Raw genomic sequence first — 27,404 nt, forward strand, 5'->3', positions numbered from 1 at the left:
TTTTGAAAATTAAGCCTTATTAAGCGATACTCCAAGAACATGGTGCTGACAAATTTAATGAAAATGATTTTTAAATGCATGCGAGCAAATCAGATGACTTCAAGTAAACCAGGGAAACACACCTACTCCACCGCTTAGTAAGCCTTCTCTAGTCTGGTAACGCTCTCGTTGTCAAATAGGCAAACATTTCACTCAAACATCTTTCGCGAAATAAAAGATAACGAAAAAATGCGTATATATCAAAAAGCGGTTTAAATTTAGTGCTAAACAGTTGAAGAAAGTGATGTTAAAGTTGTGTAAATTGTTGAAGTTCTCATAACAGTTTTCTGTGATTCGAAATAGACGACGAACGAGTCTCACAAAATACCGATCAGGAGCAGAAGTGTTTCGGGTAATGGCGGTCTTTATTTCGATACTCGCAGATTTGTATGCGGATTTTGAAGTTTCTGCTTTGCCGAACAACTTGTAGGCAAATAATTGGGAATATTGTTGCTTCTTGTATGGTGTTTGTTTTCCAGCTGAAGTTTTCAGAAACGGGAACAGAGTCCATTGGATTTGTAAATTAAATTTTAGCTTTTTATGCAAAGGCCAGATGGTGCCCTTTTCTAATCATGCCTAGATTCTCTAGGTTGGGTGTTTCACGCGATTAGCCTTTCTGGAGCTGTTGGGGCGTTGAAAGAGATCTCTTTCAGCCGGACCCCTTCGGAGGACTGGTTGGAAATAAAACTGGTCCCATTTCTAAAGAAAGAAAGGTCCCAGAATGATTTAAACAACTTCAGGTTCTCACTATTAAATGTGTTTTTTAAGCTTGTGAATTCTACGGGGAAAGCCAGGCTTAACCAGTGCCTCAAGGACTACCACATACCCAACAACAACTCCATCAGGCACAGCTCCGCTGCCTCCTGCCCCAACCAAATTCTTCCACACATTTCCATCGAGAGGAGCCGAAAAAAACAAGCCTTCGGTTTATCCATTGACATCAGTAAGGCTTATGAGTGGGCAGATCTGTTCCTCTTGATGAACGTGATACATATCCGACACGAGTCTACCCTCTGACAGTAGCAAATGCAATCCCACAGGAGAGAAACTATTTAATGGGTTTCATGACTGCAACCTCCCTACTTTCGTGCGACCGAAAAATGGTGAACTAATTGTCCTAACAATCACTGCCAGATTGCCGATACTTAGAATTTAGTCTGCAGGTCATCATCATCATCAACGGCGCAACAACCGGTATCCCGAGAAAGATGTCTTCTGGCAACTTCTCGATGAAAAGACTTGTCCCGTGCCTGCTGGTGGCTATATCATTATTGCCGGCGACCTTAATGATCATCATCATCAACCGGTATCCGGTTTAGGCCTGCCTTAATAAGGAACTCCAGACATCCCGGTTTTGCGCCGAGGTCCACCAATTCGATATCCCTAACAGCTGTCTGGCGTCCTGACCCACGCCATCGCTCCATCTTAGGCAGGGTCTGCCTCGTCTTCTTTTTCTACCATAGATATTGCCCTTGACTTTCCGGGTGGGATCATCCTCATCCATACGGATTAAGTGAGCCGCCCACCGTAACCTATTGAGCCGGATTTTATCCACAACCGGACGGTCATGGTATCGCTCATAGATTTCGTCGTTATGTAGGCTACGGAATCGTCCATCCTCATGTAGGGGGCCAAAAATTCTTCGGAGGATTCTTCTCTCGAACGCGGCCAAGAATTCGCAATTTTTCTTGCTAAGAACCCAAGTTTCCGAGGACTACATGAGGACTGGCAAGATCATAGTCTTGTACAGTAAGAGCTTTGACCCTATGGTGAGACGTTTCGAGCGGAGCAGTCTTTGTAAGCTGAAATAGGCTCTGTTGGCTGACAACAACCGTGCGCGGATTTCATCATCGTAGCTGTTATCGGTTGTGATTTTCGACCCTAGATAGGAGAAATTGTCAACGGTCTCAAAGTTGTATTCTCCTATCCTTATTCTTCTTCGTGTTTGACCAGTGCGGTTTGATGTTGTTGGTTGATTCGTCTTCGGTGCTGACGTTGCCACCATATATTTTGTCTTGCCTTCATTGATGTGCAGCCCAAGATCTCGCGCCAATTACCGCCTGCTCGATCTGGATGAAGGCAGTTTGTACGTCTCGGGTGGTTCTTCCCATGATGTTGATATCGTCAGCATAGGCCAGTAGTTGGGTGGACTTGAAGAGCATCGTACCTCTTGCATTTACCTCAGCATCACGGATCACTTTCCCGAGGGCCAGGTTAAAGAGGACGCATGCTAGCGCATCCCCTTGTCGTAGACCGTTGTTGATGCCGAATGTTCTTGAGAGTGATCCTGCTGCTTTTATCTACCCTCGCACATTGGTCAGGGTCAGCCTAGTCAGTCTTATTAATTTCATCGGGATACCGAATTCTCTCATGGCCGTGTACAGTTTTACCCCTGGCTATGCTATCATAGGCGATGAACAGGTGGTGCAACTGTTGTCCATATTCCAACAGTTTTTCCATCGCTTGCCGCAGAGAGAAAATCTGATCTGTTGCTGATTTGCCTGGAGTGAAGCCTCTTTGGTATGGGTCAATGATGTTCTGGGCGTATGGGGCTATCCGGCCTAGCAAGATAGTGGAGAATATCTTATAGATGGTACTCAGCAACGTGATACCTCTATAATCGCTGCACTGTGTTATATCTCCCTTTTTATGTATGAGACAGATAATGCCCCGTTGCCAATCGTTAGGCATTGATTCGCTGTCCCATACCTTGAGCACAAGTTGATGAACCACTTGATGTAACTGGTCGCCTCCATATTTAACCAATTCGGCTGTAATTCCATCGGCTCCTGGCGACTTTTTTAGCCGATGAATTGCACGGACTGTTTCTCCTGAACTTAGTGGTGGCAGTATTTGTCCGTCGTCTTCAGTTGGCGGGACCTCCAACTCGCCGATGTTCTGGTTGTTCAGTAGCTCATCAAAGTACTCAACCCATCGCTCCAATATGCCCATTCTGTCGGAAATCAGATTTCCCTCTTTGTCTCGGCAGGATGAGCATCGAGGTGTATAAGGCTTCATCCTGCTGACTTGTTGGTAAAACTTGCGCGCCTGGTGCGGTTGCTCCCTGTACTTTTCTAGTTCATAGACTTGTTGGTTCTCCCAGGCTTCCTTTTTCCGTCTGTGAAGTCGCTTCTCCACTCGACGGAGTTCGTGATAAGTCTCTGCGCGTGCCCGCGTTCTTTGAGAATGCAACATTACTCGGTATGCGGCATTCTTCCGTTCCGTTGCTAGCTTACATTCATCGTCAAACCAGCCGTTCCGACTCCTTTTGCGGCTGGGGCCAAGTATGTTTGTGGCCGTATCCATGATAACGTTCTTCAGGTGATTGTGAAGATCATTTGTTGATGCTTCATCTCCAGGTCCTCTGTTGACTGTGATTATTGCGGCATCCATTTCCCTCTTATAGGTGTCGCGGAAGGTTGTGTTGTGGATGGCTTCAGTGTTCACTCTCACCTGATTGTCAGAGGGGATTCTAGGTGGTATTGTTATTCGAGCTCGGAGCACCATGCCAACGAGATAGTGATCCGAGTCTATATTGGCCCCCCTATATGTTCTGACATTCATCAAGGCTGAGAGGTGGCGGCGTTCGATCAACACGTGGTCAATTTGGTTGAAAGTAGCCCCATCTGGAGAGGCCCATGTATGTTTGTGGACCGCTTTCCGCGCAAACCAGGTACTTCCAACAACCATTTCGTGTGACCCTGCTAATTGAATAGTCCGCAGTCCGTTATCATTTGTTTTCTCGTGTAAGCTATGGGAGCCAACGTATCGCCTGAATACTGGCTCCTTCTCTACTTGGCTGTTAAAATCCCCAAGTATGATTTTGATATCATATCTGGGACAGGCTTCGAGGGTTCGTTCTACTGCCTCGTAGAAGGTATCCTTCTCCGACTGTGCAGTCTTCTCTGTAGGAGCGTGAACGTTTATGAGGCTTATATTTCTAAACTTGCCTCGCAAGCGCAGAGTGCATAGCCGTTCGCTTATGTTTTCCAAGCCTATAACAGCAGGTTTCATTTTTTGGCTGACTAAGAAACCTACTCCGAGCACATGGTTTACTGGATGACCGCTATAATATATGGTGTAGCGGCTCTTCTCCAGGAAACCGGTCCCTGTCCAACGCATCTCTTGCAACGCTGTTATATCAGCCCTATATTGGGACAGGGTATCGGCTAGCTGCTCATCAGCTTCATCTCTGTACAGAGAGCGCACGTTCCATGAGAAAATACGCAAATCGTTGTTCCGTTGTCGTTGCCGGGTCCGTCGTTCTAAAATCCGTCCTGTCCGAGGCTCCTGTTGTGGCTTCGTAACAAGTTGTTTTCCGTGTAGGGTTGTCAGCCCTACCCAAACCCCAACCTGGAGGACCAGTTGATACAATTTGTCCCGTTTTTAGGCGCGGGAGACTCGCCTTCATCCTTCTCCGTCTGCAGCTTTTCGTCAAAAAAGAGCTCCCAGCGGTCACCACGTGGAGGTGGAGATAGGGTTTGGTAGTAGAGCTGTTGGTGTTGGTTCAGCAGGCATTTCCCAGGTTTTATGCTCCATCGTGGGTACCAATCCACGTTTCGCCCCGGGACCTATACTACCCTTTGACCACCCACACAGTCTGCAGGTCAACAATCTGAAATACGAGGACGGAGTTCTAGGAAAACGATTTGGACAAAGTTCAATGAATTTCTTGGCAATAAACTGCAGCTCCCTAGGCAACTAAGGCTAACCGCGGACTGTAAAAACTCAGAAAATCAACCAAACGACTTCCGAACCGTTCTTGCAAAAGCAATAAGAATGAGGATTAGTTAAACTTATCGAATGAATATAAGAGTCTTGTTAGGTGTTCGAAACGAGACTCCTTTAGAGCGTATTGTGAGGAACTGGAAAGCGAAAGAGAGATTTCAAGGCTGTGAATAGTCAATAAAAGGAATGAGTCGACCAAGTGGGGCTACTTCCACGAACTCCAGACTGGAATCGGTGTAGACCCTCTTGGAAGTACACTATCCCGAAGAACTGGTGAGAGAAGTGGAAGGGAAAGAGTCGGTAGTTCCTGCAACCCCCTCAACACGTAAGTGCTGTAAAACGAACTGCGGGAGCGGTTGTTACCAATGAAAAATGAGAGCTGCCATATTGTACTTTGAACACTTCAAAGCAAATTAAACTATTAAAACGGAAAGGTTTCCAATTTAACTATAGAATCTTTTCTTTTTATATTTTGAGATAGCAAACACGTGTTTCGGACACAACATGTGTCCTTCTTCAGTGCTTATTTTGTAATGATTTGTTTTACTTCCATGGTGGACAAATCGCTGTTGAATGGATTGCTATAAAAAATCAAACAGCTCCATAAAAATATTATATTCACTATGGAGACTGAACAAATGGGAGAAATACCATTCCTGGACATCAAAATCATTAGAAACAGGGAAGACCTCGAGTTCGATATATTCAGGAAGCCCCCATCCAACCAACGAGTCATTCCTAGCAGCTCTTTCCATTCATACCAGCATAAATTCGCGGTCCTCCACAGCATGGTTTATAGAATGATAAACATCCCCTTAACCAGATCGAAATATATCAAAGAACTGGCTTATATAGAAGACACCGCGAAAAAGAACGGTTATAGCACCGACATTATAGACGCTATAATAAGGAAGAAACAGGCTATCAATAATAGGAAACAATTGATGTCGTTGCCAGGCATCAATGATAAGACAACAGTGAGATTGAGCATTACATACACCTCGTTGTGTAGGATTAGTAATGCGCTTAAAGGATTTAAAATAGAGGCTGTCCCAACAAGTAGACATGCACAACTTAAAACGCGACTTAGGAGCGTAAAGGACCCAAAATCCAAAGAGGAAGGGAGCGGAATCTATAAAACCAGTATATATATATAGGACAGACAAAACGATACTAAAGAACCGGAACTAGCAACTAAAAACCCACTACGGCATCTTAAGTCTGCAATTGCGAAACATATAGCGGCAGCGGCCATAACATTTCATGGGACAATGTGGACATCATACAAAAAATACATAAAAGTCCACAAACTAGAGGCCGCAGAAAGTCTAGAAATATTTAAACGAATTAACGCCAGGTTGTTGAACACCGATATGGGCAACTGTTCATTTAGTTTATTCCAGGTAATTAGGGTAAGTAATTAAGGGGGTATTATAATTTCAAACAAATTAGTTAATTAAATATTAGTTATGTTAATTGGTCTAAGGGGGGGGGGGGTATAAGGCTTATAGTTAAGTAAAACAAATCATTACAAAATAAGCACTGAAGAAGGACACATGTTGTATCCGAAACACGTGTTTAATAATAAAAATAAGGGCACAGCTGCAATTTTTATAATGAAAAGGCAAATGTGACTATTAAACGAACCAGGGTGGCTGGCCTCTCTCATAACCTTCCGCACTCTGCTTTCTTAGATGCATGGCGCACGGTGCCACGGGCTACCTAGAAGCCCTGGTTCTGGGAAGTATCTTTCAGTACGGAGGATGTGAACATTCTGATTTCAATCGCTCCTCCCCCAGAAAGTGGAACCTAAGCAGGAACTGCATACGAGCAGCTTCATTGGCCACTGAACAACGTTTCGTGATGGCTGACATATGCAACAGCCTGCCACGTCGTTCTCATCTGGAGTCATCGGAAGCCGAACCGATGTTATTAGTTTGCATCTTTAGTTTGCCGGGGCTTCGCGGAACAAAACAAAGTCATACACACACAAGCCTTTATGGTTCCAAAAAGTCCTTGCTTCTAAGTTGCTTTCATATTTGGGACATTGAGTGAATTTTAAATACCGTGAAAGTTACCGACTTTGGGGAAGAGTGGGTATGTCCGAAAGCGCCTTAGTGACTCCCATTCAGTTTTTCCTGAAATCCACGGACTAGGACTGATACTTGAAATGGATCCGAGACACAATATGTCATAGGCCCTAGATTAACATGAATGCGGTAAACTTGTGTGTCAATCAGACACTACAGAGAAATATCAACGCATTAGAATTTATAATTTCTCTTATAGTCAGGCCACATTAAAACTCTAAATATAAACTGGTATGGGGATGTCCTAAGGGCCGAAAAGGTACTAACGACAATGAACGGGCAGATAAATTTGCAAGAAGAGGATCGCCATTATCATTTGTATGGCCGGAGCTTACACCTAAAATTAGCAAATTCATAGCTGGTAGTAGTGTCATGCGAACCTAGGGACCTAAATAGCCCATCAATGGAAAACAGTGGCAGAATATTGAGGTTACGACCCACCACAGGTTCAGCTATAAATGTCGCGAGTTACCCATGTAAATGAGAGCCGCAGACAAGTAGGACGTTTTCATTTGTGTTTGTTTTCTTGTACCTATTTTTCTGTTGGGAGATTAAGCCTCCTTACAAAAATCCGTAACCGAGGTGAAGGAATCGACGCGCCTATCGGATGAATTGCAGTGACATCAGACTGTTTTTCAGCGGCTCCCCTCCAAATATCTTCCCTACCTTTGGAGGTAACCAAGGGGCATTGCACCATTGGAACTCCGTTTCCAGGCTGACTGCTTCCCTATAACTTGTGGGAAAAAATGGGGACAATAAATTAAATTCTGTTAATGAGTCCCCAGTGTGTCCGGATAGCTGAGTGGTTAGAGCACAATGCTGTCATGCGGAAGGGTGGTTCAAATCTCACTGGTGCCATTGGGATTTATATAGGGGGCCTAACAAGAAAACGGTATAAAGGTATAAAAAGAGACAAGGGTTTCCTCGAATGTTAAGGAAATGAGAATGAGATCCCGGTGGATAGTTGACAGGGCTAAATTCAGACCTTGTAAGTTGGCCTTTTGAAAGTTGAATTTAGGTAGTTTGCACGCAACATGGGAATTGAGACCAACGAGTTTAAGTGTAGGATGCGCCTGCAGATAGAATCCAGCAACACATAAGCAGGTCGAAGAGGACAAAATCAAGAGTACGATTTAAGTGGTTTATGGTAAAGTTGAGCTGAAGAGCAATAATAAACGAATGAATTATGTTGGCCCGTGAAGCACGATGTCCCGGAAACTTTTGTCCTTTTGTCATAGTTTTGTTACTTTGGAAAAGTTTGATAAAAATACACTGCGCCCACCAGAATATGCCATTGTGCCTAAAAGGCCGGGGTGCCATCCTTTATCAGTTTTACACATGAGAGGCATCGGAGGTAAGCTGGATGTACTTCTGATAATAATAATAATAATAATAATTGTTGGCGCGACAGTTCAATTGGATCAGGGTGAGTAAGTAGGAGAGAGTCCGTTCAACGCCAACGTGCTCCACTATTGAAGTACAGAAGCTAGATCAAATTTCATTTGGTTTAACCGTTGGTTTGGGAAATACATATGGGGCCAGTGTTTGGGTGCCCGGAGACTTAGGTATAGCCCCAGGATTAATAGTCGCTTTTGCTAGGTGGAGGCCAAAACAGGGATGTCCTAGTAGCCGTCTGAAGAACCTGTCGACGGAGTAGGGCCTTGTGGCTACAGAATGGAAGATGCAATAACAATGCTGCAGATCAATTTTCAATGTGTAATGTAGTTTTCTTTCTATTTCAGATATTTGGGAACAATTTATTTAACTCAAGATGGACGTTGATTCGTCATGCGTTTCAACCCAAGTAAGTGGCAGCGAACTCTTCGAATATTCGCACATGGTTGTCCCATCCACAATGAGAAGCCCCTACTGGCGATATTTTGGATTCCCCTGCGACAACTACAACAACATAGTTACAAAGAAAAAAATAATATGCACTTTGTGTAGCACGGCCATATCATACAATAAGAACACAACGAATCTTCGGACACACTTAGTAGCGAAACATCCTGATGCTCTGTACCAGCTAAATGATCGGAAAAGAACGAAAACAGATGACAAAAATCCGGATAGTAGCGAAGATTGCAAAATGAAAATTAGAAACATTAAGGCTATATCAGAGAAGGAATTCCATGAGCTGAATGCTGATGAGGAGCAGACAAAAATTAATGAGCAAACTGCAATCATCGAAGCTTTAGTTGAAAATGACATACTTGAAAATGACTCGGAAAAGATTAGTGAACGGAATGATTATCAGGAGTTCAGTTCCTCATTGGATCCTCAGACGTACCAAGTGGAAGAGATCGACGAGTCGGCCGCACCAACTCAGGAAATTATTAACGAATCGTTGACAGACATGCTCACCAGAGATTTATTGCCACCGTCAATAGTGGAAGGCCAAGGCTTCACCAACTTTATTTTTACTATTTCTCCCAACATTGTACTGCCAAACAGAAAACGGGTAACAAATTCTCATGACAACTTCACAACATTTCCAATTTCTAAATATTCCCCCTCAGATCGAAAATCAACTGAGAAACTCATATCAAACAACTTTCAACAGCCACCTCGAAACAATTAAGTCGCACGCGAACAAAAATTCATTCTCATTGGGGTTTGAAGTTTGGACCAATGTGGAGCAAATGCAATTCCTAAATGTCTATATTAATTTCATTTCACAACAGCAAAATGAGCAACGATTGAAGCAGTTTCTGTTTAAGACTGTTTGCATATCTGATAGTATAAATTTAGATATTTTCGAAGGCATAAATATGACGAAATGCTCGGGGGCCGTTACTAACTATGAAGAGGATATCATAAATAATTTTTGCACTGCGCATGGTAAAAGATACGTTTTTTTTAAATATCTGTAAAAATTGATAGCACTATCTTCTCCAGGAATTCCCACTGTCCCGTGCTTTGCAACAGTGATACAGGAGTGTCTTCAATTAGCCTTTAAAATGCCGCATGTTGAATGCGTTTATGAAGAAGTGCAGAAGTACCTGAAAGCAAATGAGCCTACAACCTGTCAAGTAAGTGGAAGTAGCTTTTATGTTTGTTGTTACTAATTTGCACATATGTAAATGATTACTTTTGGAGAGGATAGATGGATGGATGTCTTGTGCAAGATTGGGTTTTGTGCCCCCATTCTGTAGCCTTGTGATTTATTGTATGATGCATTGTAAGGTTCGGAGCTTCAGGGCAAGGGTGGGTGTACTCTTCGGAATAACAAAGGAAAAGGCGAGGAAACAAAGAAGGGAATCTGCACATAAAACCGTCCTCACTGAATTGAATCAAAGAACAACCGGCAAGGGTACGTTCCGTAAGGCGGTCAAATCTATTAGAGGAGGAGGCTCTGGTCTAGTGGCGATTCTGGAAATCTAAGATTTTAACTGTTTCCAAGAAAAGGCCTATGCGGAAGTGTAACCACTTCCAGGAATTCTCGAGACCGAAAACTTGCTTTGGTGGAAGTTACCGAACAATACCCAAGAAAACTTCCTAACAATGGAAACATTAGAATTGGTTGGGTAGTATGTAGGCTACTAATATGGGTAGCTCCCATCAAGTGCTGTATGTGTTTAGATTATAGGCAAACGATTACAACCTACTGAGGTCCTGATAGGAGAACAGCATGAAACAAATGCGAGCAGGTAGAGTTGCCTTCTCTACAAAGATCGTAGATTTGGTTTCGCCATCTGGAGTTAGCTTTAAGGATAATTACCAGGGGTGGCTTTTCCATCACAGAAGGTGTAGTTAATTGTAGTTTGAACTCATCCACCAATTTCAGTAGCAAAATAGCTATAAGAAACATGAAGAAATATTACCACAGTATAAACTAAGAAAAAAAGTATAAATAGGAATGAAAATATATTTGAGTTAAAGAAAAAAAAGAAGAACCTAAGAATAAACTTAAAGCAAAAAACATCAGGGTTGCTTCAACTGAAGAGTTACGGCCCACCGAGTCTCCAATCCAGTCTCGCTCCATCGCGACTTCAACGGGACGGGACACAGCCGCCCCACCTTTTAACATCGTTCACGTTACCAACGAAGTTCCGCTTCCCGTCGCTGCTCTATATTCTGGCACTTCATTCATCCGTGCCAGTGGCCCCGGGTTGAAGGTGACCTCCCCACCTAAACAGCGGTTTATCTCCAGGCTAGCGTTAATAACTTCTACGGGCTATACACTGGAGTACATAAAGGACAACGTTAGTATACTTTCTTCTCTGTTCTATGTCAAACAAACAATAGCAACAGCAACCGAGTGATAGCGTCTTTCAAGGTCACTTATCCTGATGAATTTGACGTCAGCAATCCTTTTTTCTAGCTTGAAGGTGTATTCATCAAGCCATATAAACGCACCAATTCGTAGGTAAATTCCAAGACAACCCGCCTGCCTAGCCGAGCAATATAACTGGATTCGTGTTTACTGTCCCTCTGTTTTACCAAAATGTTAGGGGTTTAACAACTAAGCTTGGGCTTCCAATTTATCCGTGCTGATTCAGCGACGCCATGCCATCTGCATCTCTGAAAGCTGGCTCGACGATGCCATATTAAACTCCGAACTCCCCGAAGGATACTCCACTTTCTGCTGTGGCAAGGACCGGGATCCATCTCGTAAGTCCATAGGTGGTGGAGTCATAATTGCAATAAAAAATACACTTCGCGCAGAACTCATCTTCTACTCCTCTAGCTATCCTTTTGACTGTGTTGCTCTTCGTGTCTCCCTGCTCAACTCCCTCGCGTTCATTTTATTTTGTATATACGTCCTCTGTGCCTGCCCCTCTCATCTATACGAAGAATTGTTTGATAGTTTGTCTGTACTCCTTACTATCAGATTCCCTTCCCTCTCTCTCTTCCTTTACGGAGATTTTAACCTCCCCATGCTTCACTCGCCTAATCATTCTAGTCTGCCAATTCCTTCCAACAACCTCTTCCATTCTTTTCTACTTTCTTCCTTTATGAACACTTACTCTGTCCTGAATTTCAATACCACCAAGAACTCCTTGGGCCGCACTATCGATCTCTTCCTTTCCAACTTCCCTGAGCGCCACTTCTCCTTATCTCTTTGCAGATCCCCGTATGTCAAAACTGATGCTCACCACACCTCACTTGAATTTGAAGCAGAGCCCCCCCGTTCAAACTCCAAAACTACGCGTAAATCCACTAAGTTCAACTTTTTCAAAGCCAATTTTGAAGGTTAAGCGTCTATCAGCTGGGATTACATATTATGCAAGTCAACGCTTAGCACCTTTTACAATATCCTGTCCGATCTCCTCTCCTGTTATATCCCTTTTTTCCCTGCTCGCCTGCGTTCGTACCCAATTTGGTTCACAACGGAGATCCTTATAAAGTCCATCTAAAACATGCACTGCGGAAGAAGTTTCGGGCTTCGAAGAATGATGTGACCTTGCTCACTTTAAGACTATATGCGCTCCATTGTGAAGTACATGATTAAAAAAGCGCATAAAAGGTACTTGTTGAGCGTCGAAGTCCCCCTTGCCCGCGGTAACTTGACACCGTTTCTCTCCCTTCTTCCATCAAGTTTACTGATTCCACTGCTAACTCCCCAAAACAATCATGCGACCTTCTCTGCTCCTATTTCTCTTCCGTGTTTTCTCCCTCGACCCCTCCAGCTTCTACGCCTCTTCTAACTGGCCATTTCTCTCCTTACGGCTTCCTTGGTTGAGTTGACCCCGACCTTGAACTTCAAAATCCAAAGTCGGCGCAGCAAAAGCAAAAACAACCACAAATTGGGTTGCATTACTGCATGCACAATCATCTCAACAAAGGCCAATCGCTTTACCTGCATCCAATAATATGTTATCGAAGCAAAACTTCCTTATAAGCAGCAGGGTCAAGAACGAGTTGCCCAGTCAACTTTCGCTTGCACCATTCGAAAATTATTGATAAATAAACTTTGAAATTTTTTTCGTTTGATCGTGGCGAGGTTTGTGCTGATTAGCAATGGCAAATTAAATCCTGAATTACCTTCTGCATACCGACTACTCTGTATACTTGACGCAGTCGGGAAAATACTCAAAAGGTTCATCAGAAGTAGACTCGCTGAAGTGATACTTCCTGCCGTGAACTTATCCTCAATGTAGTTTGATTTTAGAGTCAAGGGATTCACAGTGAATGCTCTCATGGAGGCGATTTATCGAACTGAGGCGTATAGTCGTGGATCTGGCCGGATAGTACTCCTCGTATCACTTGATGTCAGAAATGCCTAAAAGATTGGCAGATATACTAGGCGTATTCGAAAATTCTTTTCATGCGCCGGGCTACCTTTAGCGGATATTGAGGGATTATTTGAGAGACAGCTTTCCTCTGTATGAGACACTAGAGGGCCAGATCCTTGGAACGCTTTCTTTGATAGTCCGCCAAGATTTGACATGCCAGAAGAGTCACGCATAATCGTTTATGTATGTTGTGACAATTGTAACCAGACGTGCTGTTGAACAGGGGCAAAGCAGACTTTCGTATTGATGCGTGGCGATTGGTAAGACGATTATAAAATCATGTTTTGGCCTTCAATCTGCTAACGGCGAACGCTAACTCCATGCCTCCAGCAGGAGATGCCTTTTCATGAATGCACCGCTCTGCAACATTCTACTCTAGAGCGCGGAGGTATGAGCTGATACTCTTGATCGCTTACGTTATTGTCTCAAAACCGGCTGTGATGGTAATCGCGGGAGTGATTCGCGTTGCTTGCCTTGCTAAGGCGCACAAAACCAGTTACTATCTTCCTTTCTTCTCTTTCTTTAGCCTTTGTGGAGTGGGGTCGGGTCGTCGTGATCGGTTGCGCTATTCGTCAAAGGTCTGTCCTGTTGTTTCATCCGGGCTTTTAGCTATTCCCGATTGATTAGCCACAAGCGCAAAGGCTAGGACTTAGGGAAGGTGATTGCTCGAGAAGAATGGCAACCTAATTTGGATGAGTAGCTACTTCCTTGTGAAAGCGAGTCATGAGTCATATGAAGTGCGCGATTTTTTGGAAACTTAGGTCTGTAGCTAAACAGAAAAGATGACGAAATTAATTATTTCCTTACCCAGCATCTAAGCCGACATGAAGTAGTGCTGAGTCTTACCTGGACACAAGGGGAAGCTTTCTTTGAGAGCGTTTGCAGGTATTTTCCTATAATAAGAATATTGTTTAGTAAGATCAGTAGTTCTTCTATTACAAAGTAGCACAGTAGTAGCCCTGTAAACACTCTCTGCATAAAACTGGGGCACATAAACGTGATTGAGTAAGCCTGTCTTTTAGCAGTGATCGTCGTAATTTAGTTGCAGTGCTCCCTAATCCGAAAATATTATCGAAACGTCCATTTATTGTGAAAACGATAGTGGTTTCTACGTTATTTAAAGCAGTTTTAGTGCTCCGTACTAGCTGATGCAAAGTTGTTCCATAGGATTTACTTTTGGTGAGCATGCTGGTCGGGGTGTAGAGAGATCAACCATTCCCTCATGTGTTTCTCAACCAGGTTTTTTTACAGTTTTGACAAGGAAGAAGGCCAATCTAATTGGTCCTAGCCTTGGCCTGGATTTAGCTCCCGACCTGTTATTGCTAGGAAGACTACTCTAAGCTACCTTCATGCCTCCGGCATATAGCTGATTGTTGCCATTTATGTTCACTAGTTGCTGTTCCATTAGTTCCATTAATCTAGGGTTCAAATGAATTTATCGTCCATTACATCTTGGTCAAAGTTACCACTGAATTCATTAATATCCAGTCGTCCGTTTTTGTCCTGTTATAGGGGACCAATTCGTCTTACTGGATTTCACTACACGATTTTACTTCAAGCTTCTAGAAGGTTTGCCAGAGTTTTTTTTCCAGTTATTGTTCACGATTCGTCGTGTTTATTTCAACGGGGTTAACTGGATCTTAAGCTACGTTCTTCTGGAGTCGCATCTTTTTTGGCAGTTCATTTCCTCACAGAATTTCCTTCATGAGTCCCTTTTTGCTCTACGAAAGTCATTACCGTACTAGATAAGTGCTCGGTTATATTTCTCCCATTCATCTGTCCTTTTTGCTCTCAAATAATACTGAACGTGTTCTTCTGTCGTAGATTAACAACACAATTATTCCAAAAACTACATCTTGTTTCCTGATGCCTTCTTCTCAGCATACTTCTATTTCCATAAGAGATGGCGGTCGCCATTTATCTCTCCGCCGCTTAGTAGCAAAGTTTGGATCAGTACCTCCACCTCGTCTTTTGTTCTCCACGTGATAGTGTGTGGATAAGTTTAGGGTTAGTAGTAAATTAGCAAGTTTTTCATCTCTGTTGTTGGTGATGCAGCCTGTGTTCTACATAGCCAAACATGGCTACTCTTCAGTCTGCTGCAAAAGGCTCTTGGGCGAATACTATACCCAGATCGTCGGTACTGATTAGCCAGCTGATTGTCGTTGTCGGAACTCTACCACGTTGAAAGTTTATTTGAGTTCCATTCATCTTTTGTTGACCGTTTGCTATTGTCCCTGTTTAGTGTTTTCTCCGAACCGCTCGCATCCAAGTTATCATCTCAGCCATATATTTGGCATAAAATGGCATAACCCCGCGGTGTGACAAGTGGCATCGTAGCCTACAGCTCATCCTTAGTTTGCTGATTCGACTAGGTGAAGTGAGAGCTGGGGGAGGGTTCGTACCTTTGAGTCTCAAGGAAAGGAGCTCACTGAATTGCCTTGCCCCTGTTCGAAGTTAGTTTTGCCTATCAATGCTTGTGGAAGTCATGCCGTGATGAGTACGTCTGGCTCGTTATGTGCGTGATTTCGATTTTTATAATTTTAAAAACGAAATTGAATTTACAACGACCATTTAAATGAGCCAAGGTGTGGGGTGTTTTTAATGAAGACATTTTTGAAATTTATGATAAGAAATTGTTCTCCTCCTCCGGTTGAAATGGGATCAGATAAATACTACAACCTTCATCATCTTTTGTTATAATCCATATTGGTACAAGTACGGTGTTTACACCTCATTTACAATAATCAGTCAACATGACCAAGGATAAAATATCAAACTAGAATACAATTCGACACGATTTCACGAGCAAACTTGACTGCGCGCCATTCAAAACAACGGACTTTCTTTCTTTTCTCTGATCTTGCCACCCTCCGGAATTTCCTTAGCCTCGCAATAATCTATCTCATCGATGTTTCTCATTATCTGGTCACAAACTTGTGTCGCTGACGCCCTTCCGCCCAAATCTAATGTTCTTATTTTATCACTTAAAATCGTTTTATAAAGAGCCTTTTCTATTTTGTCCGCATACTGTCCCAGCCCGACATAATTCAATGCTCCAATAGTAGAAGTGAGAACGGCTATAGGACTAGGTCCTTTGAGCAATCTGTTATCTCTTAAGCACAATTTCACTTCAGCCGGCTCGAACATGGCTATATACTCGTTATAGCTGGCTCCAGAAAAGAGACCTTGTCCTCCACAAATTCCACAGAGTGCTGAAGCGACGGGTGATGCAAATCTATCTGTCAGACAAATGATATCGAAGTAGCTTGGATCTTTGAAGATGATACCGATAGTTTCACGGAGGTTCATTTGTTCGAATTCTAACTCAGGAAATCTTGACTGGACTTTCTTAGCAGTCTCAAGGAACAATTGCTCAGATTGCTCAATTGAAATGTGTATCTTGTGATGGACTATGCTTATTTTTTTACGTCCTCGTCTCATTGCGTAGTTACATGCATAGACGACAAGCTTTTCAAAGAGGGGACCATGTGCAACGCGAATACTTTCGACGACCCCTTTCACTGGTTCATATTCGAGATTATGGAAATCACCCCAATTGTTCTGGAAAACTACCGCCATATCGACATTCTTGTGTTTAGTTTTGAGTCCTTCGAAAGTTCGGAACTTCAAAATACCAGCAAATAAATCCAACGAGTTTATTATATAATTATTGGCATAGGACATGGAACCTTCTCCAAAATTTTTTCGACCCAACTCAAAATTGCTTTTCACTGCTATTCTGTTACGAAGTATCGACTGTGTTATCTCTTCGATATAATGGTGTTTTATTTTGGATTGTGGTAGGGCGAACGATTCCCAAAATACGGGAGCTCCACTGTGATCTACAATCCTTCGGACAGCATTGAACAACTTCAAACCTAGACCCGTGCTGTAAACGCAGGTGAGAATATGTATACCGCCATATACGGATGGTGGAAATTTACGGATCTCCCTTTTATATTCATGGGTCATCAACGCACGGTTTTCTATGGGATCATCTGCAACAGTTGCGTAGTGAGAAATCGGCTTGAAAAAGTTCGCATGGTTGAAAACGTTCTTGCGTAAAATAGACTGCATTTTGGCCTTTAAATGGCGCTCTTGATTTTTTGTTCGTTTGAGGTAGCTATGCTATGTAGGGACACTTTCCATACAGCTCAAGTAATGAAGTTTTAAATATTTTAATAAAATATAAAAATTGTGTCAATAATAAAGGAAACAAATAAATTTACAGGACAGCAGGGCCTACTAAACTAAGTTCTATCAATGCATCCTTAGTGCAATCGGTCAGTGTGTAACTTTTAAGGGTAAAATCGTAAAGGCGCATAAGAATTCCAATTTTTTATGAACCCTTGGGACAAGTATCTTTCCTGTGAATCAAATTTTGTAGCCTCCGGAAGCCTAAATATGATAAACAAAAATCCCCGGACTTTCTTAAAACGTTATCATCTAATTCCCAAAATGTTCTTTGGAAAAAGCAGTTGGTATCAACATTTTAAAGTTAAAAATATTTCCCGACATACACGCCTCGATAGTTCTTTGAATTTATTTTTAGGGATTGAGGAGTCCTAAGTCCCGAGCCGATCCCGCTTGTGAACGGGACAAAGGCTGAAGAAAAAGAAGAAGAGGAGTCCTAAGTCCGCATCCATTTAATGACAGACCGGAACAAATGGAGAGCAACTTGCTCCAACTCGTTATGGTCCACGAACTCCTCTTTTCGGGTTAACACCCAAAGTTCAAAAATGAGAAGAGAGACGAAGACAACTACGGTTTTCATGTCCCACTTCTTAAGGGACAACAAAAATGCCGCTCTAGTGGCCCTAGGCTCTTTCACAAGGATTTTCGCTTGCCGGCAAGAGTCCAAATTTCTCCACTCGGTTGACAGTAGATGGTCGGATTCCAAGAGCTGGTTCTGGACCCACCATTGTGGATAAAGACCCTCGGCTCCGCCTGGAATATGGTCGTCATTTTTCCGAGGAGTCGGGCGTGGGGTCGGGCCAGTTCTATAATCGGATTCTCCGAGAAAACCCCTGCACCCGATCCATCCTCCATGACTGACCCGTCGGTGAAGATTATTAGGTCTGTAATCTGAAAAGACTCATGGCTACTTGACGACCATCCTTCTCTTTCGGTGATTACGACAGAGTATGTCTTTTCAAAGACGAATTTGGAAACCATATGATCGGTCGGCATCAGGGCTACCGGATATTTTTCAAGGAATTTCCAGATAGACGCATGATCGTTTGATTGACCGCCTTTCCACGCCCCAATGGTATCGAGCCTATATGCGTCGTTGGCCGCTTTCCGTTTCACCTCCAAGTGAATGGGGGGTAAAGTGAGGATAGCTTCAAGTGCCGCAGTCGGCGTAGTACTCATTGCTCCAGTAATACTTAGGCAACCAAGTCTCTGAATCTGCGTTAGCAGCTTCCTGCTGTTAGCAAAGTTCAGTCTTGGCCACCAGACGATGCATGCATACATCAAAATGGGTTTTATTATGGATGTATACATCCAGTATATCCGTTTAGGTGAAAGTCCTCAGGTCTTACCTATCGCATTCCTACAGCACCAGAGCAATCTGCAGGATTTCTGATATTGTTCCTGGATATGATGCTTCCACGTTCCACGGAGTCGAAATGTACTCCTAAGTACTTGACTGTTTGTGCCGGCTGGATTTCCGCCTCTGCTAAGGTGGGTAGCGTATAGCTGTCCCACCTGACGTTCCTAGTGAACATAACTAGTCCAGTCTTCCTAGCGTTCACCGTGAATCCATTGCGGAGGCACCAGCTGTGGATTACATGCAGCGTTGCATTCAAGCGGTCATATACTGTGTCCGCAAACTTGCCGGTAATTATTACGGCTAAGTCGCCCGCAAATGCTTGCGCGAAGACTTTTTTGTCCTCCACGAGCCACAGGAGGGTATCCATTACCAAGAGCCATAACAGTGGAGAGAGAACCCCTCCCTGTGGGCAGCCCCTGAGACATCCTGCTTCAATAGACTTCTGGCCGACCGATATGTGGATTTTTCTGCACTCTAGCATGTGAAGGATCCAACTTATTAGCAGCGGTTCGATTCCATGCTGTCTTGCCGCGAATGAGGCATAATTGAAGGCACCTTCGATGTCCATGAATGCGCCTAAGGCGCATTCTTTTTCGGACATCGCCTTTTCAATTTTTGATGTAAGTTCATGGAGTGCTGTCTCCGTGGATTTGCCTTTCTGGTAGGCGTGTTGCCTATGATGAAGTGGCCACTTAGGAATGTGTGTATCCCTTACGAACCGATCTACTAGTCTTTCTAGTCCTTTTAGCAGAAAGAACGTTAGGCTGATCCATGGAAAGCGTCTGTGTAGGTGGGTTTTCCTGGTTTGGAAATGAACAACACCTTCACATCCCGCCATTTAATTGGAATATAAACGTGTGCTAGGCATGCACGATATATATTCCGAATGTGTAGACCCAGGGCATCCATTCCTTCTATTACTAGCGCAGGGATGATGCCATCCGTACCTGCAGACTTGTATCTATGGAAAGAGTTAAATGCCCATTTCACTCGCTCCAGTGATACTACTTTGCATGCCAGATTCCAAAGGTAACTCATCAGACGCTGCCTCACGCTGTGGACTTAGGACTCCTCAATCCCTAAAAAGAAATTGTCTAGCTCCGGCCAAGCTTTGGTCCGAACTATGGACGGATTTACGCTGAATATATGTCGTACCCTTGCTGTATTTTACGAATTTTCAAAGGGAGCGCTGCTCCCAGGGCAGAGGTGAGGCAGTGTCTGATGAATTGCCTCTACCCTAGTACGAAACCGTAGCCGTCTTCGTCCCTCTTTTCAGTTCTTTCAAGAAATAGATTTTCCAGTTTTAATTGGAATTTGAATTAAATATCAGAGAAAGGAAAGAAATTCCAACCCAAAGTATTCATGCATTCTGGGCTGATATTTAGATGATACCAAAGGTAAACGATGTAACGAACCCAACCTCTGAGGTACCGGGCGACGCTAAGAATAATAAGTATTGCGTGATTATCAAGGCCACTGGGCATGTGGGTCATGAATTATTGTCGTAGCAAGATAAGAAGGAAAAAGACAAACTTGGACAGCAACATGGAGAAATGAATGTGAGAACAGGGAAACTGCCGATATAGACATAGCTCGGCAAGGCCTGAACAATCTACTGCCATTCAAAGTTATAACTGACTTCTCATGCATTCCAAATTTTTTTTAACACACTGGGGGACAGCCAAATCAACTTAGAGCACTTCATTCAAGGCATGATTGCAGCATCCTATAGGAGACAATGTGGTCAACATTGTGCTCGCCCGAGATTATTACCCAGATTTGACTCAGGTTCTCATTCACAGCTGAGTTGACTGGTATCCGACGTGAAATCACGATACAAATCGATACACTGTCACCAGTGAGATTTGAACCACGACAGTCTTGTGCTCTCAACACGGGGCTATCTGTGAAGGATAAGTCTCCGGAAGCACGTATCGCTTCAGCGAGTCTAGTTCTGATAAGCTTTTCGTGGCCGTGTCAAGCATACACAGCGTTCCATATGCAGATGGCAGCTCAGGGTCGCCTTTGCCTTTGCTGATTAGCGTGAGTCTCGCCACCTTCCAGCAACAAGGAAAAGTGTCCTCCTTCAGGCAGGCATTGAACGCCCCGAGTAGCAAGTCTGGCAGGACACCAATTTGGAAACTTTCACCAGTTTACCATCAGGACCTGGCGTCTTCTTACTTTTCATGGTAAACACTGCTTCTTTGAGCTCTTTTATTGTGAAAAGCGGGCAGTCCTCGACGCCTTCCGCGCTGTCGTAAATGCGGTCCATCTGGTCGATAATTAGTATCCAGGGCTTTCGTATCGCTCTAATTTTTCGGGTGTCCAGGTAATAACCAAGTCCCTACGGGTCCTTATTTACCTCGTTAAGTGGGTTCTGTCAGTCCCGAGCTATACTTTTATTTATATAATTATTGCTGATCTATACTCTGCCTTCAGGCGCATGCCTTCTCACGGGCGTGTACACATTGTGCCAAATAGTGGAACTTATGACACTCCTTCCGTAGGGCGCCAAATTCGGCCATCCACCAGTACGTTTTAGGTGTATCAAATATAAACGGGACTCATTTTTTGTTAAGATTCCAAAGGCGTATTATACCTGGAAAGGATTGACGACAAGGTAGCCGGTACCTTTATTGAAAAGGGGGGCTGACTGTAATTCTCCGGAACCCTTTAGTATCGAGGAAACCATGAGCGAGGAAGAAGTGCACGTATCCGTGAAGCAAAGAATTATTATTAAGTTTTTGGCCATGAGTGAGGGAGTGAATTCGGCTGAAATTTGGGAGCTATTGCCCGTACAATTCGGAGAAAATACCGTTTCCAAGGCCCGAGGGCGTGAGGAAGTCGAGAATCTAAGAAAATCGTCGCCCAAAAATGAGTGTTACCGCTGAAAACATCGAGGGGGTCCGTAGACTCACAGAGGAACTGTTTTTTTATCGGAAGGGTATTATTCATCTCGATTTTCTCCACAATTAACGCACTATTAATGCACAGTATCACTGCAAAATGCTCGATGCTGCGAAATTGGCATTTCAGCGAAAAAGCTAGACAAAATCCACCAGAAACGCGATTATTTTTCATGACAACGCAAAGCCGCTTTTAACCAATTTAACGAAACGAAAATTGGACTCCATTGGCTGGGAAACCTTAGAACATCCTTACTACAGTCCGAACTTGTCTCGTTGCGATATCCATCTTTTTGTGTCACTAAAAAGAGCGCTTGGATGAAAGGGATTTGAGGACGACGCGGCAGTGGCTTCAAGAACGCCCAAAGAAATTTTATGACAACGGGATTCAAAAATTCTCAATTCCCGGCAAAATATGTATTCCCTTATCAGGAGAATATATAGAACATTAAGACACCTTTGTAAATAGAATATAGTAACTGAAGTAATTTTTAAAAAATCAATACCGTTTATATTTGATATGCCCTCGTACAAGGCTTGTCACGGCTGGAGCCGCTCCGGACATGGAAGCTTCACAGGCTGGCGGGGGGAAGGGGTTATCCGATCCATCCCTGAATTTACGACAGAGTTAGCTGCACTACTACCACCCCCTGAAGCGCAACTCTGCCTGGTTCAAGAGCTTCGACGAATTTCGCGATGTTCCGCACGGGAGGGAGCACCCTGGCAAATAACGTCACTTCGAATGCGATCTAGTGACGGTCACTTACGAAGAAGTCTTCTAGGATTCGTCACCCGTCCACCGACGATGCCAGAGGTTCCGACGCAAAAGTTACAATATGTCACGGATGTTTCCTTCTCAGGCTGGGCGCCGGAACGTTGGCGTCTATCTGGTGTTTAAAACTAGAAGTTATTCGCTGCTATTTCCAGAATCCATTTTTCTCTGGAATCTTGGTATAGCGTGCCCCATTCAAGGGCCCTAGTATTAAAGTCATCGCCTAGCAAGACTCGCCTCTCCGTGCTCGAAACCGTGTGCTCCATAACATCGAGGCTGCACCGAAAGTCCGGCCTTGGGTAAGAACACGGAGTCGAGTGTCTTCCCCAACCCAGATGGCAGCGGTATCTGGTCGAGATACCATGAAGCCGGGTCCTTGTTCCAGTATTGCTCACTGATTAGCACTAGACCAGCTTTTACTTACGCAGTGAACTCCGTTAGCAACTCGTGGACGATTGCATTTCGGTGCATGTTAATTTGTAGGATTCAGATCATGTTAGTTGTGTCGTAGCCCTTGCTATATCCCCCCTGAAGACTGGAAACCATCCCGCACTGTGTGCAACACTTTCACCAGACACGCCACGATCCTTGCAGAGAACGCACTTTTCGTTTTTGTTGTAGGTCTTTGCATCGGCGACATGCTGTCCTCCTGTCGGATCCCTTGGGAGTAGGAAAAAGCTATCTTCTATAGGTTCACTTGTTTGTAACCTAACCACGTCCTGGGACAGTGTCCGGGAATTGTGCAAAATAGGTCGAGGCATCTCGGAGAACAATTAATACCAGATGCAAAGCTGAAAGATCTGGGAGTAGGGAACATACTAAAGTTCCTAACGGTTATAGGCTTGCCTGAGATACTATGATCAATAGGTACACTATAACCAGTAAAAGGGGCACAATAGTTCAAGGACACGGTGCGACTTTCCCTTAACAGAATAATAATAATAATAGGCTTTTGATAGCGTTTCGCATACCTGGCTAATCGATATCCTACATTTGTATCGCATTGATCCGAAACTAATAAAGTTTTTGGCGACAGTCATGGAAGAGTGGCATACCACCTTATCAGTCCGTACATCTGAGGGTGCTAATACCTCAGAGCCCATCTGTATACGAAGGGGCATCTTCCAGGGGGATTCGTTGAGTCCCCTTTGGTTTTGTATGGCGCTGAACCCCCTTTCATGGCTACTGAATGATGCTAGAGGGCATGGTTTTGTAATAAAATATGGCCTACGTGCTAAGTGCGAACTGACACACTTGATGTACTTAGATGACACAAACTGTATGCTGGGACTGACGACCATCTTAGAAGTCTGTTGCGAATAATAGACATGTTCAGCCGTGATATTCGGATGGAGTTTGGATTAGACAAGTGTCGAATTCAAGCCATCCGCAAAGGCCATCACGAGCCGCATGCCGGACATAGCATTGGTGACCTCCACATCTAAGCTATGACCGAGACAGACTTCTACAAGTACCTAGGAATTCTGCACGGAATGCATGCTCGAGTTGGTGATCTGAAGGATGCTCTGCTGTCCGAATTCCTGCGACGCGTAAAGCTGGTGCTGAAATCGCATCTCTCGGGGAAGAATAAAATAAGCGCGTTGAATGTATTCGCTCCCCCTTCACTGGCTTATGCATTCGGAATATTGCCATGCACGAAGACCGATCTGGAAAACGTCCAGCAGCAGATACGGACAACTATGTCCAAATTCTGAATACATCATCCAAAGTCTGCCGTGGAGCGGATGAACCTACCTCGTGACATCGGAGGTAGGGGCGTTGTTGACGTGGCGGTACAACATCGTCGTCAAGTCGACTCGCTGCGCGCTTATTTTTACAGCAAGGAGCAAGCGGAACCCATTCCATGCGGCTGTCTGTAAGGCAGACTATGGGCTGACTCCAGTTAACTTGAAGGATCGATCTTTCAATCCTCTGAGTGGGGTGAAGTTGGACCAAGAGCGGATCGATGAATGGAAGTCGAAGGCAATGCACGGTAAACACGTGAATTGTCTTCGGCAGCCATTTGTCGAACAGATGGCTGTGTGCTGGGGAGGTCTTTGCAGAGACGGAGGGGTTCATGTGTGCCATTCAGGATGGCGTGGTCGCCATCGGAGCTTATAAAAAGCTCATCATGAAAGAACGGGTGGAGAACGACCAGTGCGGGATGTGTGGTTCTGCGTTAGAGACGTTGGACCATCTCATTTCTGACTGAACTGTTATGGCACCGGTGCAATACATCACCAGGCATAATGCTGTATGTAAGGATATCCATCAAAACCTTGCATACAAGCATGGGCTGATCACGGGAACATGTCCGGTTTACCGATATGAGCCGCAAGCCGTACTTGATAGTTCTGCTTACAGCATGAATTGGGACCGGTAAGTTCTGACTGATCGCCATACTGCACACAACAAGCCTGACGTACTGTTAGTTGACAAGACGGGTCGCTCCGCGTATATTATTGATATTGGTATCCCCCATAATAGCAACCTCGAACGGAAATACGTGGAGAAGAAGGTGAAATATGAGCCATTGGCTCGGGAAATCAAAGAAATTTGGCGTCTCGAGCGGGTGGTTGTAGTTCCCATAATATTGTCAGCTACAGGTATTGTACCTAAATCCCTCACGGCTTCCCTTGACTGGGACTTTCGCACAGTTTGGTTCAAATCATGCAGAAGTACACCATTCTGCATACGTGCTCGATGTTGCGGGGAGTTCTCGACGGATTCTCCCATTAACCTACCACCGGCCACCACCACCAGCGCCCCTTTAGTTTTTAAGTAGGTAGGGCCGTCCAAGCCTAAATGCTTGGCACTTAGTGCTAGTATTAGGTAAAATCCGGCATCTGCCGAGATTGTGATAACTTAGAAATAATAACCTAACGAAAGACGAACACCATTTGTAATGACCACATTCCTGAGCTTGGCTTGCACGGAAGCATTGAAGCGCGTTTCGACGGGACACTTTAGCGGAGGTTCAGTATTTCCAAGCGGAACTTCAATTTTCGCAGTTCGCTTCGGTTGTGCCTATTTTCTCCTCAATGTTGAATCCTTACTTTATTCTCTGATTCTAAACAAGAAAAACTCAATTCTTTCGTTTCCCCTGGTTTTTGATTTGTTGATTTTATACTCTATTACGGGACGCTTTAGTGGAGCTGTATTCATTTCGGACGAATCTTCAGGATCAATTTCGCCACTTTCTTTAGCTTTTTAGCACGTTCTGTTACTACTACTTTTTATAATAATTATCCACTAGGTTTGTAGTGAACTTTATTTCTTCAAAAGAGAAAATATTGTAAACGTCCTTCACTTAGAGTTTATTATCTGCGTAGAATGAAGGTTTGTATCTACACCGCGTTGCGGCCGGCGTCCACTCTCTCCGGTGGTCAACACAAGAAGGAAGTGAGAATACAACGCGCCATCCTCATGCCAGACCGCCAAATGTGTCGGCGGCAATTCAGTGCGTCGGCCGAGGTATTGTCACCGTCGGTAATGCAGTCTGGGTTCTTGCCTCCGATGTGCCGCGACAATTTTGTGGAATAGGTCTGGTTTCTTAGTTGGCTTCATTAACCCGGATAGTTCCTTGCCCGTCCTGCAATCCATCAATCTATAACATTTTTTTTTTCTTGGGAATATAACACTGCATCAAGATTTTATACTGAAGAAGGCACCAAGTGGTTCCGGAGATACAGTAAATACTCAAAATAAAGATTTTAGCCTACAATAACAATAATTTCTATTATTGTTCCTACTCTACAGCTATTCTTTCCTTTTCTCTCTAATAGGATGACTCAACCATTCCACAATTACATGAAAAATTTGCCTTAACGAAATTGAACCTGTTAACCTACTTTTATGACAAATATTCCAACTCATACTCTTCATGGACCGAAGAAGCCAGCGAACTTCTTGACAAAACAAAGGAAATAATCTGTTGCCTGTCTCCATTAAAGGTAGGAATACTCAGTACATTTTTAAAAATTTCAGTTGTTCATTTTAATAAGAAGAGAATTGATCCTCCTTCTAGGTAACACTTGAAACCTTATCTGACGAACCAGTGGCCTTATGTTCACTACTGAAACCGCTGACTACAAAGCTTTTGAACGAATATTTCTGCCTTTATGACGAGGACTCCACAATTGTTGCTACGTTGAAAGAAACCGTTAGCCGGAAATTAATTAATTGGTACCTCAAAAACTTGAATTTCTTTTGTTTGAATTCATTTTGACTCACAACGGATGCTTTCAGCATTCACAAAACATTCCTCATGGAAGCAACTTTCTTTGACCCGCGGTTTCTCAACTATACTTACACCGACAACTTCCAAATGATCAAGGATATTATCAGCTCCAAGCTACAAAAAGCCAAAGATGAGACTAACGGTAGTGATAAGAGCGAGGGCGACAAGCAGAGCATACGAAGATCAAGTAAGTTAAGAATTGTCAGCCTTTGTCGCTCCGAATTCGACCCAAGGATTTTTTCAGTATCCTTTAGAAACCCACACCCGGGGTGGAGCATGTCATATTCCCATTTAGATATATAAGAGTCAAATAGGTCAACATTTCCTCTAACAACAGAATTCATCTTGCAGGTTTGAAAATGTTTTTCCAAAGCAACGAATTGAAACACAACTCAAAAGTCGTGAAAACCACGTCCGAGCTGGAAATTCAGAAGTATATGAACGAACTGTGCGATATGGAGCAATGTCCGCTAACCTGGTGGCACGAGTGCGGCTACGTCTACCGGAACCTGAAAGCAATTGCACAAAACTACCTTTGCATACCTGCCACTGTGAATAATAATTTTAAGCGAAGCATAACAGAACAAATCGATTTTTATAATAAGCAACAAATGATTAAAAGTGATTGCGAGCGAAATTTGTTATTTTTACATTTTAATAAAATGCATGACACGTGAATGGGCTTTTACTACTTTTTCAATTATCTGTGAATGGGCAGCCACCGATGGGACGTTTATTCTTAATCAGAAATAGAGCGTGAAACAATCAGCGGGTGTTGAGGTTTTTTCTTCTGTTCAACAAACGAACACTTCTTATCATTGCCTACAGATAATAAA

The 27,404-nt window shown here is 43.6% G+C and overlaps 2 protein-coding genes across 3 annotated transcripts; one reads left to right on the forward strand and one right to left on the reverse strand.

Annotated features, from left to right (window-relative positions):
* Positions 1 to 100: 100 nt before the first annotated feature.
* Positions 101 to 27,246, forward strand: LOC119654153 (E3 SUMO-protein ligase ZBED1). 2 transcript variants are annotated; one of them, XM_038059323.1, is made up of 8 exons: positions 101 to 465; positions 8,600 to 9,318; positions 9,377 to 9,698; positions 9,756 to 9,889; positions 26,114 to 26,281; positions 26,356 to 26,513; positions 26,577 to 26,755; positions 26,920 to 27,246. In XM_038059323.1, exons 2-8 carry the CDS (start codon positions 8,629 to 8,631, stop codon positions 27,243 to 27,245), a joined length of 1,977 nt encoding a protein of 658 aa, XP_037915251.1. In that variant the 5' UTR covers positions 101 to 465; positions 8,600 to 8,628; the 3' UTR covers position 27,246. The 2 variants fall into 2 exon arrangements, with proteins under 2 accessions (XP_037915251.1, XP_037915245.1); XM_038059317.1 differs by having other exon boundaries at positions 102 to 391.
* Positions 15,779 to 17,349, reverse strand: LOC119654168 (isocitrate dehydrogenase [NAD] subunit gamma, mitochondrial-like). The gene has a single exon (XM_038059344.1). The coding sequence runs from the start codon at positions 17,171 to 17,173 to the stop codon at positions 15,923 to 15,925; it is 1,251 nt and encodes a 416-aa protein (XP_037915272.1). The 5' UTR covers positions 17,174 to 17,349; the 3' UTR covers positions 15,779 to 15,922.
* Positions 27,247 to 27,404: the final 158 nt, after the last annotated feature.

This window comes from Hermetia illucens, chromosome 1 (assembly GCF_905115235.1).
Source record: "Hermetia illucens chromosome 1, iHerIll2.2.curated.20191125, whole genome shotgun sequence".
In the NCBI taxonomy this organism is placed as follows: Eukaryota; Metazoa; Arthropoda; class Insecta; order Diptera; family Stratiomyidae; genus Hermetia; species Hermetia illucens.